This window comes from Aythya fuligula, chromosome 21 (assembly GCF_009819795.1).
Source record: "Aythya fuligula isolate bAytFul2 chromosome 21, bAytFul2.pri, whole genome shotgun sequence".
NCBI lineage: Eukaryota > Metazoa > Chordata > Aves > Anseriformes > Anatidae > Aythya > Aythya fuligula.
In genome coordinates this window covers 3891170-3903048 of record NC_045579.1, presented here as the reverse complement: position 1 = coordinate 3903048, position 11879 = coordinate 3891170, and the positions used below count along the sequence as shown (strand labels likewise).

Below are 11879 nucleotides of genomic sequence, written 5' to 3'. Positions count from 1 at the left end.
CCGGGCGGCGGGGCGGGCTGTGCCGCCGGCTGGGCGGGGATGGATTAACCGGGCCTGCCAAGATGGCCTCCTCGGAGCAAGCGGAGCAGCCCAGCCAGGTACGCGGGGCCGGCGCTCGCTGCCCGCTGCGCTCCGCCACCCCCCGGGGGCGGGCCGGGGCCGGGGCCGGGGCCCGGGCGCTGCCGCCGGGGAACGATCGTGGGCAGGGCCCCGGGACTCAGCGCCCCCCCCCCCCCCCATCCCGCCTCACGCGACCCCGGCGCCCTCCCCCCCCCCCCCTTCTCCTTCACCCTCCCCAACGGTCGCTGCTTGCTGAGGAGGCGCCGACCCCCCCCGGGCTGTGTAGGAAAAATGAGGGGGGAAAAAAACACAAAAAATACCAAAATCCCCCTCCAAAACACGGGAAGGGAGAGCAGGCAGCTCGGGGGGCAGCGGGGTTGGAGGTGGGCAGCGCTGGTTGGGGGAAATGGTTGTGGTTGTGGTTCTGGCTGGAAACAGTGAGAAAGTCTCAGGGCCACAGTCATGAAAAAGGCCGGTTTATTGCTTATTACTAAAAAGGCCGGACGGCACCTCCAGGTTCAGCAGGGCTTCGAGTCCCCGAGATCCCTGCAGAAAGGGCAGCGCCGTGACAGATGCAGCCCAAACCTTGTCAGCAACCGAGTGTGGAGGGTGAAGGGTCCGTGGGTTCGCTGGTTTGGGTCTGTGCTCAAGGAATGCACTGAAAATGCCATGGTTTTATAAATCAGGACCTGAAATGAAAAGGGAATCATCGCAGCATGGGTTTCAGCCAGCTGTGCTGGCTCACCGATGGCCCAGTGTAACTTCAGGCCCGCTGCAAACTCAGCTGACCCCAGTTCAGTGACCTGGCACCTTCCCCGTCCCACCAGTATCCCCCACAGACACCTGAACGTGTGGCAGCCGTGGAAATCTGTAAAACCACCCCCGAGGTGGCTGCAGCAGGGCCTTGCTCTGCAGCAGCCAGGAGATGAAAGGGCTGGCGGTTCAGCAGGAGGGAGGAAAACAGAGCGAAGTCTGCCACGCTTTCTTGTGCAATCGCTCAAATCTCTCCTGATTTGACTCAATGGCCGCGCACCTCTCCGCTGGTACTTTTATTTGGGACTGGTTGAGTTTGTAGGGCCCAATGCTGAAGTGAACTGCGATAGCAATACATTACATAAAGCATGTGCCCTGACTAATCAGTACAAATCTGCCAGGTTGTGAAAGGCCCTCTTGCCAAACTAGCGGTAGGCTTGCTGGGCAGTTTTGCTATGGATATGTGCTTTCATCAACAGCAGCTTGAGGTGCAGGCACTGCAATCCATTCCTCGTGCTCAGAGCGAATGCCTTCAGCAGGAGGAAACCTGAAACAACCCAAGACAGATCTGTGAGCCACTGGGCAGTCCACAAGGCAGCTGACTGCAGGTTTAGATAAAGAAAGCTGGTTAATGGGCAAATGTGAGTGCCCGAGAAACTTTCGGGTTCTCATGAGTTTGGGTACAGTATCCTCCCATTGCACCCTTCACATTTTTGTTTTATAGTTCTTTAGTGTTGCTTTACCTCAGGGCTTGTTTGCATTTTGGATACAGGCTGCTGGAAAGGAACTTCTCACCACAGAGACTTTAGTGTCTGGCAGCGCTGAGGAGGGAGACAATCTGAAGCCACCCTAGGAGGAAATGGTCAATTAACCGCATCCTTGCTGGAATGTGCCACATTGTATGCAAAACCACGGGATTCTCAGGCAAGAGCCAATTATTTGTGCCCTGTTTGGCTCCTGGCCTGTCAGGACTTTGTTAGCTGCAGAGCTGGATTAAAGGGCACCTCTGGCGATTTGCCTTGCTTCAGCCAGGTTTGGCTAAAGGGTGGCCATGCCTCTCGGCACCCCTTCCCACATGCCAGGAGCAGCTCTGATTCTCTATTGAATTCCTCCTTCCCCACGGTGTGTGCTCGTGTGAGACACGGCTCACCAAGGCTGCTCCAGATCTGTGGTGAGAACTGTTCAGTACTCTCAAGTTCTGTCGACTTGGGTAGAATTTGAAAGCATCTTCCAAGTTTGGCTGGAAAAAAAAAGGGGTGTAATCTGTGATTAAAGGGTATATTGCCCAGGAGATGAATTCCTAGGGGCACAATTTTGGAATAAAACAGAATAATGACAGTGTCTTTTATTAGCCTACCAGAATGTAAATGCCGCTACTGTTGAGCAGCCACTGCAGTCTTGACACTGGTATGCAAAAAGTTGTCCTTATTGCACGCTAGATGTTTAAAGAACTTAAAGGAAATATTTACTTTCCACCACTGAAGATACTTGTTTATTTATTATCAAGCGTTCAACATAAGGCTATGAGTAGTAGCAGTGATTTGCTCAATGTGTTTATGTTTGGCTCCTGTCATTTTCTGTTACAAATCTAGCTAGTTTAGGTGCTGCAAAGGGAGTGTCAGATATCTTTTGGCTTGCTGTCTGTTTTACTTAGTTTCATTTTCTCATTCTCATGAATTAATATATTGCCTCAAGCATTGTGGGGGGTGGTGTTGGAGCTAAATGAAATTGGAGGTTTAGGCTAGACATCAGGAAGAGATTCTTCACTGAGAGGGTTGTCGCACCCAGGGAAGCAGTCACTGCACCAAGCTTGTTGGAGTTTAAGAAGCGTTTGGACTGTGCACTTAGTCAGATTTTGGGTAGACCTGTGTGGTGCCAGGAGTTGGAATTGATGATCCTTGTGGGTCCCTTCCAACTTGGGATATTCTATGATTCTGTGGTTCTGTATTCTAAAGGCAATAAACATTTCTACCAGAGATGTAAAGATTCATTAATTGGTTAAAAATCACGTTCCTTAGGTCTTTTAACAATGTCTTTGCTAAAAAAAAAAAAAAAGCCCATCTCCCTATGACTCTTCCTAATAATAAAAGTAAGGGAAGAGCAAGAGAAGAGTATGGCCTGTGAATAGAGTAACCAGTTACTGATTTTTCTTGGCTATCAGTATTTCTTTGGTGCATTTCTTTGGTGCTGAGTACCTTGACAGGATATTTGGAGAGTTTTGTTGGCCCAGCCAGCCAGCAACCCAGTTCCTCGGTGTTGCATGTAACTTTGAATCCCAGTGTTAGAGAAAGTTATTATTATTATTTTTTTAACGTTATTTAGCACTTGGTTTAGATAACCATGTCTAAATTTTCAAAGCTGTTTAGTTTGGGACACAAAATGATACTTAATTGTCCATGTAATTATGTGCAGAAGGAGGAATCCTGTAGCCTGGAAGTCGGTGTGTGGCGAGTTGCTGTGAGTCATAAAAGGCCTCAAGTTGGTACAGTCAGTGGCTGAGCTGGACTTGGTACCAAAACGGTTGTGCAGCCGTTGAGGCAGGAAAGAGTGGATTCTGTGCGTGGAATTGTTCTGTTTGTTTCATAACACTGCGAGGCTCTCTTTGCTGTAGCCAGACTGCATGTAAATGTCATGTGAGAGACTGAGAACAGAGAGGTGACAACGTGAACAGAATGCGTTGGTGCTCGAACACCTTCTATGCTTGGTGATGCTCCTACTTGTCAGTTAGTGGGGAAGCAAGAGGAATACAAAGGCCCAAATCTTAATTGTTTTCTTTCCAAAGCTTCATTATGGCAGCCTTGGGCTGAGTCTGCCATCTAGCTGCATTTTGCCTTCATGTAAAGAGATAATTAAAGATTATAAACAAAGGTGTTGAAAGATGCCTGATTTCTTGCTCCAGAGACTTCTCTGGTTGCATTGTTAGCCAATATATAGGGATTTTTTTCCTTCCCTCTTGCTCAAGTGCTTAGCCTCAGGATTCTCTGCTGTGTTCATCTTAAAGGATGGTTTATGATATAGGATATTAGGTCTCTGGACTGGATATCCATTGTTTCATTAAATACAGGCTAATGAACAGCTTGTACGTGGAATGGATGGATTCTTCCCTGACTTGTGTCAGAGCCACCATGTTCCAGAGGGCTGCTGACTCCTGCCTTACACGAAGCTTCCTTCGCTGTTACAGTATGTGCTGTGCTTGGAAGTCTTGCTGGAAGGAAAATGCAGATCCCATTTAAAGTGTTGGACCATAAGTTATCCGACTAATCAAATATGTCAACGGGCTGCTCACACACACATCAGAATTTCTGAGTATGCGTATTCAGCATCAAGCCTCTTACCCATCCACTTAATACACATTTTCTCACAGTAACCTGCCTTCGTGCCAGATGCTTTTCTTTGGGCAGTGTCCCAGGTTGGCTACATATTGTGTCCGACAGTCCATAAACACTACGGCAGCTCCTTAGGGCAGAGCATACAAGCATTGGAGGCTCTGGGAACTTTCTGAGGATGTGAATTCTGTGGTGGGCAGTGCAGGGAGATGGTTTCTTTCTTTGTGGCTTTGCGACCTCGCTGTTTGCTCCTCACAATTCTTTGCAAAGCCAGCTTAAATAGTTAAAATGCTTCAAATTTTCCTTGAAACATGCTGCAGATAGCAAAATATGCACATTCGTAGAAAGCTCAACACTTAACACGAGTATCTTGATGGAGTAGTTCCATGGAAATAGTAGTTATCAGCTCTTGGTACTTTTTTGAAGTATTTAACAGGAATTTTATCTGTGCTACGCTTTGGCTGCTTTGTCTCAGCAGCTCTGACCCTGTACTAACTGAATTTGATGAGAATCTCTTCCTTAACTTCAGTGTCCTATTAATCAGGAGTATTCACCATAGGAAGATACCTGTGTTAGTCCTGGGACATGACTAAAGAAACAAAGTAGGGCATGTGTACCAAAGAAGTTTATCCACAACCTAGAGAGGCTCAACTAACTTACTAATAAACCCTGCAAGCCATATTCTTGTTTTGATTCTCATATGTTTTCCACATTTTTGGAGCAGTGGAGCAAGCTTGAGACTATTCTTTTTTTTTTTTTTTTCATCCAGCTATAAAAGATTTGAAAGCAGATGCACTGTGTATATAAAAATAGGAAGCCAGTGACAAGCCTGAAGAGAGAGGTGCCCTTTTCTTGCTATCACACAGTGTTGCCTCCCCTACAGCAGGCAGTGGGACTTCTAGCATGGCATTGAAGCTGATAAGCTGGTATTTGCAGTGGTTATATTAAATGAATTGATAGTGACTGAAATTTTAGGAGATATTCAGTGGGCTCACAAAAACGAGGATAAGGGCCTCTTGAGAAAATCACTGCCTGGCTGTGACATCTAGCTGGGCCCTGGGAATGATGCATATGTATCTGGAAGCAGCTGAGCTGCAGTATGTTTGGGTTACTGGCACCCTCTTGTGGCAATGTGTACTTCTTTCTGTATTTTTTGAGTATTTTGTAGATGGGAAAAAAAATCTTGAGTTGCTTTGGAGGTGTGGTGTATTGCATAAAAGTGATGAATGCAATTGGAGGACAGAAAGTCATTTAAGGACTTCTATGGTATCGCTCAAAAGTTTTAGCTTTCACTGTACTCCATGAATAGGATCTCTTTTCTGTAAGTGAGCCTAAAACATGGCTTCTTTACCAGTAAAATTGCATTTTTTTTACAATTGAGGTAACCTGTATGTGTCAGCTCTACTAAGATAAAAACACAGTGAAGGCAGTATAGGTTAGACCATCTTAACATCATGTGAATCCCATTGGAAAGTAGGTGGTTGACCAAGGTTAAGTTTAGTTTATGATAAAACTTTGGGAGAGCCAATGTATTTCAGGTATACAGGAATCAAACTTTGCTTTTTTTCAGCACTACAGACAAGCCCAGGGAAAAATTTCACAAAACATGGGACTTGGCTAAAAAATTACAGCAGGAGAGTGGAAGCTCCTGAATTTTAAGTCTAGGCCCACCTTTGACTTGCTGTCCTGCCTAAATCAGCTTGTTTCACTTTCCTACTGTGTCTCACTCCTTCCTAGTGTGCAAGGGGAAGTGTTCAGCATTTGTCCTAAAGCTATGTCTTTCACCTCTGTGTGGGGAACAAGGATGGCGCTGGTGTTGCTGAGGTGCAGGGGGCTGTAGTTAAATCGTGATTGCTTTGAAAGCAGGAATAGTGCAGAAAACGAAGGGTGCATTACTGGATCATGGAAATGGGAGATGCTCAGCGTCAGGTTAGGTTTAGTCCCTCTGCAGAGGAGAAAAAGAACCCTGGAATTAGAGCAAGGTGCCTTTGCATCCACTCTAACAGCAATACTTCGGGCTGCTGCTTTTTTAGTATCTTCCTTTTAGTATCTCAAAGTTCTTTGCTGCCACCAGGTGCTCATCAGGTTTCCTAGAGACAAAGAAGTTATTATCCTCATTTCATGTGTGATGAAACCGTCCTGTCTGTGCCCTGCAGTGTGACAAGTGTTGCAACCAAGGGTTTAGCAGAGGGAGAGCAAGTTTAATGCTGTGCTCATTCACTGCACCACTACAGAGGTTGAGTTAAGGTGAACGTTTCTGTCGTGACATCTATCAGTGGCATTTGGCTCTTAGCTGCTGGCTCCCTAGAGCAAGTCCTGCCCATTCTCTGAGTTCTGTTGGTGTAAATGGGGACTGTTGGGACTAATTATCTCTGTGATCCAGGGATTTTTGTCTTCAGTGCATCGCTGATAGTGGAAACAAGTGTCTACCCAAATGTGTAGCCTTTACAGACGAGCATTTCTACTCGTGTCCATCAGGTGGCAATGTAACCTCACTCTTCTTTTTGTTTTACAGACTGGCTCCTGCCCTGCGACTGAAACTGCAGCATCTCGGGAGCCACTGGTGAGTTCTTCTAGAAGCAGTAAATAATTTCTTGCTAATAATATTATATACATGGCTTGTTGTACTTGCTGCATCATTTTGCATGCATTGCCTTACGTTTCTGAGGAGTTGGTTTTGTGAACGAGGTGTAAGCTGCCTGATGTCGCCGTGCTGCTGGCCTCTGACCTGTAGCTCCTGCCTTTCCAGTGGGTCACACATGGGGCACCCAGGCTCTGAATTGTCCTTGAGCAGGGACCATCTGTCCTAAATGTGTGCAGTGCGTGCTCTCGATTAGCGCTTATTTGTTAAAGAATCTGAAGAAGGACCAGTGCAGCATAATTTGAACAGAGATTCCTAGGGCTGTTGTCTAATAAAATAACTTCTGCTGCTCAGAGACCTCACTCAAGTTGTCTTTATTTTCAGACGCACTCAGAGTTAGCTTAGAAGTGTCTTGCAGCTGGCAGTGCATGTGATCCAATGTTTTGACTCTAGAACTGTTCTGGAAAGGGCTCTGGGATTTTTTTTATATGAGGATAACTAAGAGAACTTTTTTTTTTTTTTTTATGGTGACGCAGCCTGGGAAGCAAGCCACCAGTCTCCTGAGCTGCATTAATTTATTTTACAACCTTCTTTTTTCTTTTTTTCCTTCTTCTTCAGCTCTCTATAACTCAGTCAAAACGTTGCCAAAAATGTTAGCCCTTCTTATTGTGCTAAACATATCGTCCCCTCGTTCTCTGGATTTCAGTTTGTGGCGATGGTGAATACAAGCTGTTTGCAGTGAGAAGACTCGAGTACTTTCCATAATGGCATGGCACCAGTTACATCAACATATTTTTACCTTGTAACTCTTATCTGGATAACCCAGGAGATGATTTTTAAGGGAGGGAGATGTGAGTAAAGACTATGAACTGGGAAGGGTCAGTAAAAAGCATTTAATGAGAGGGCTGTTCATGAATTCTGTTAAGCTCTGCAGTGAAAATCCTAGTAGCCTAGTAACACCGTGTGATCTCTTAATTGCATAGACGTCTACGTGTGAATTTACCTGAAGCTGTTACTGACAAGGGTAGCACACCAGCTTTGTGATGGATTTGGTGGTTTTGGTGCTCCCATTTAGGAGGCTCGTAGCTGGCAGCATATCATCACAGCCTGTGTTGGTAAACTGTGCGTTCTCCTTCTCAAGGCAGATTCCAGCATTACCTTGGATTTAATTAATTTCTTACTGTATGTGCAACTGAAGAATTGCTCAGAGGAAGCACATAGCAGCTGTGTATCTTTCTGTGCAGATATATATTTGTAGACATGTACAAATATTTATAAATGTAAAGAACTCCAAAGTAAACTTTCCTCTCATGATGGTGAGTCTTGCATGTGAACTAATTAGGGCCCTTTGAAAGGTGGAGCCTTTCTCCTTATTTTTTCATTATTTGTCTTTTATATTAAGCTCTCACAGCCTCTGTCACGTTTGCTTAGGAGCCATTATTGTTTCCAGCTGAGTATCTGGAGAAGCCTTATTAAAGGAGCCGTTCGGTTCTGCGAGCCAGATGACCGAGCTCCCACCACGCTCCTGTGGCTTCTCTGTAGCCAGGATCATGCACGCCGCCTTCTAACGCAGGCAGCAGATCTGGGCCCACGAAGGGGACTTGTAGGCACATGGAGCCATGTCATAAAAAATGTTTACGGAAACGCCAGAACAAACTGTGGCACAAGTCCAGCAAGTGGCTCCATGTGGAAGGGTCATGCGCTCAGGCAGGTCGTCGCTGACTTCAGATCTGGTGGTAAGCAGCTGAGGAGGAATATAAGGTTTCAGAGCCTTACAGGGTCTGGAGGAGGGGGAAAAGTGTCTCAGGACCACATTCAGATCTGTACCCTCTTGCCTTTTTTGACTTAATTGGTGGCTGATGGTACTTGGGGCTTTGTAGGGTTGGAATGTGCGTTGAACAAATCGGTGGTGCTATACCCAAGAGTGAGAAAGCAAGGAAATTAAAGCATCTTACGCTGTGTCAACGCATGTCATGATAGGGTTGAGCTGATTTTGTATCGCATCTGTGATTGTAATGGGTACTGTATCCTGCACGGTGCTGAGTCCCTTCTGCTCTGTGCTTGGTCACACTCTTCTGGGTGCTGTGCCCCCAAAGCATGCAGCTCGCAGGGGGAATGCAGGAGAAGCGATGACTTCTGGCTGTTTGCAGGAAGACTTCGATGTTCTCCAAGATCACGTAACCAGGTGCGATCCAACACGTCCTCGGTGTCCTGCGTTTTGTGTCCTCAGACCGTACCTCGCTGTTCTGGCCTTACTGAGGCCTCCAGAATAGGGCCCTACAGATTCCTGTCACACTCCTAACAGCTCTCCTCGCAGCTCCCTCGTGGTGTGCGCTGTTCCAAACCACCAGAATGGAGATAAGGGGCTCCGCAGCCATGCCATTAATCCCTTGAGTTATCCGGTGTCCTTACAATAAACTGTCCCAACTGAAAAATACTCCCTAATGAGAGGTCATTGTGTTACAGCACTGACAGTGGAGAATGGGTTGGAGGGGGATGGGAGCAGCTATAATTTTTGCAGCCGAGAGCGGACACTCATTTCCCTAGCTGTCGGTCTTGGCCCATTAAAATTTGCCGTGTAGCTCCGTAGTGGGAAGTGTAACCTTGTGTTAGCAGAGTGTCAGCATCTCGCTCCGCTGCTGTTTACAGCCACGTTTGTCATCGTCAGTGCAGGATCAGCTTCTCCTTGAGCGCAGCTTATCAGTGAGCGGTGCCGCATCCCTTTCTGCTCTCCCCAGCTTTTGTATGTGCAGCCACCTCCGATAATCCTCTGAGCACTTGTGGCGTTGGAATAGGTTTGTCTTTTTGCTGCTACTCACAGCAAAGTCCTGGGATGTGTAAAAGATGTAACGATAAGGGACAAAGCCCCTTTCTGCGAGGTTAAAACATTAGGAAATCCCCTTTTCTTCTCCAATCTTTGTTTCTTTCATCTCATTTCTCTCTCTTCTCTTTAGAGTGATTACTTAGTCTTTTCTGCTTCTTTTTAGCTTGTTTTGACTCTCCCTAGCAAGGTCTTGTAGCTTGTTAGACCTACTGTGCTGCTTTTGAGGTGCTTTCAATAGCCTGAATATGTTTGCTGTTGGCCTTTGGTTTTTGCCCAATCTACTGCAGCCTAAATTACAGCTAGGAAGGCAGTGCATCTGAAAGCCCCTAACACGAGCCTGGGCTGTGAGAAAAACCTAAGGGAACGGAGCCCATAAGTGAGGTCTTCCCACATGCTGCTATTTTTTTTTTTTCTGCCACAAAACATACTCCTTCCCCTGCTGCTGCTGGAAGAAGTACTAGTAAATATAAAAATACTGGTTGCAAATGTAAATCACTCTGTTGCTTTCTTACTGAGTCACAAAATGCCTGGATCATGTTGTAAAGAGCGGGGTATTTTCTTTTGTAGAATTATTTAACTTTTATTTTTAGCATGTGCTGTTTCTTTCTGTTTCTTATTGCAAGTGATAGCAGTCAGCACTGAAATGTGGACGTTTTATTCCCTTTTTTACAGGCAGGCAGAAGGTACAAGGTAACAAGAATTACTGCTGTCTCTACAGCAATTAGTGTAGAATTTGTTGGTATGTGCTGGAGCCCTCATGGCTCTTTCCAACCCTTTGTTAAGCAGATTTTCAAATTTTTAAGGCTCATGGTAATGGCCAAAATACTTTTAATAGCCTCTTTTGTGCAGACATCACAGGCTATATACTATAGCCCTTCGTTATCATGTTTAGGGAATGCGTCTGTGTTGTTTCAGATTTTTAGAAAAGCTGTTTGAGATGTTCTGGTTAACTGTTCAGCCAGGTTCACTTGGCAAGTTGGTGGCGTAAGTGTGAATAAAGCTGTGGAGCCCAGAGACCTGGGCTTTTGGCCTGGCAAGTGAGGTCATTGCTATTTTCTCTTCCCTTGCATGTCTTTGGAAGAGACTCTAGGCTTGCATCTGTATGCTTGTTTTAAGTGATTGCGGCATACTTCACTCAGCTGCTTCTTTAGTTCACCCTTTTTCTTTTTGACTCCTTTTCTGGTGGTCAAGGAATAATGGGGAAAGATGAAGAGCAGAAAGGGGACTTGATATTGCTATAGCCATAGCTTATATGTAGGCACAGCTTCGCGATAGTTAATGTAGCCTCTTGCCCATACTGAACACTTTTGGTATTTGTATCTGGTTTCCTGACCCATCAGCTGTGATCCCAAATTGAAGCCGTGATGCTGTGGCTTGGTTATAGGCATATTTAGTTCCTCTGCAGTTTCTGTGTTCCGTTTCTGTTTCCTTGGAAGTAAACCAGTAAAAAATATGATGTGTGTTTGTGGTGGACAAAACTTTTGACATTGAAACTGGACAGAGATGAACTTTCCTCATGTACTTACCTCTCCCAGCTGCCTGGATTTGGTGCATGACAGCAGAATGGTCAGTTCCTCTGTTTCATCGCCTCCTTTTAAGATTTATTTGTTCTGCTAAGCTTCCTTTTCAGTAGACGGTGGTTAAAGAGAATTTCATTTCAAGTTCTGAGGAAGGAGCTTTACAATTGAGATTTTAAGTCTGATTACTTTTAGCTCTGACTGTTGTAAGCAGAAGTTGCAGGAGCCTAACACTACGAGATGATGAGTGGGAATGAGGAAAGGTTACAGAATTGTGCCATAAGGTATGAGAGAGCTCATTGGGGCTAATAAGGGGATTCAGAATCCATTTCTGATGAACAAATCATTGGGCACATTGCAAATTCATATTGCTCTCCTTCTTACAAAGCAATAGATACTATCTTTCTGCCAATCAAACCCCACAGAAAACAAGTCAAGAATTAATTATTTTAAAAAAAGATTTTCTTCTGTCCAAACTTTGTTGAAATTAAAAGCATTTTCACTGCAGAACTTATACCTGGATTTCTGAAACACACTCCTCCAGTAGGGATACCATGTAGTCCTTATACTTTATTTTGAAGTTTACAGATCTTGGTCTAGGTTTGTAGAAAAAGTATTATTTTTTCAGAAGGATTTTTGTTTTCAGAGATGATCTGAGGGACAGGAGTGTTCTGGAGGGACAATCCTTATCACACTTCTGCTTTCCATTTTCCCACCCTTTATTGTTTAACACAAGATTTATACCTGTTTACTGTACAAATTTTCTCTCTGCCACGATGGGTTTGTTCAGAGTGGTGGCCTACACTGAATAATTCTCT

At 45.2% G+C, this 11879-nt stretch overlaps 1 protein-coding gene across 1 annotated transcript in view; it reads left to right on the top strand.

Moving 5' to 3' along the window:
• Positions 1–33: 33 nt before the first annotated feature.
• Positions 34–11879, top strand: part of PEX14 (peroxisomal biogenesis factor 14) — a 77743-nt gene continuing 65897 nt past the window's right edge. The window contains exons 1-2 of the mRNA XM_032201528.1: positions 34–98; positions 6655–6702. Of these exons, the coding sequence (XP_032057419.1) occupies positions 63–98; positions 6655–6702 (84 nt within the window). The 5' untranslated portion in view covers positions 34–62. The remainder of the gene's footprint in view (positions 99–6654; positions 6703–11879) is intronic.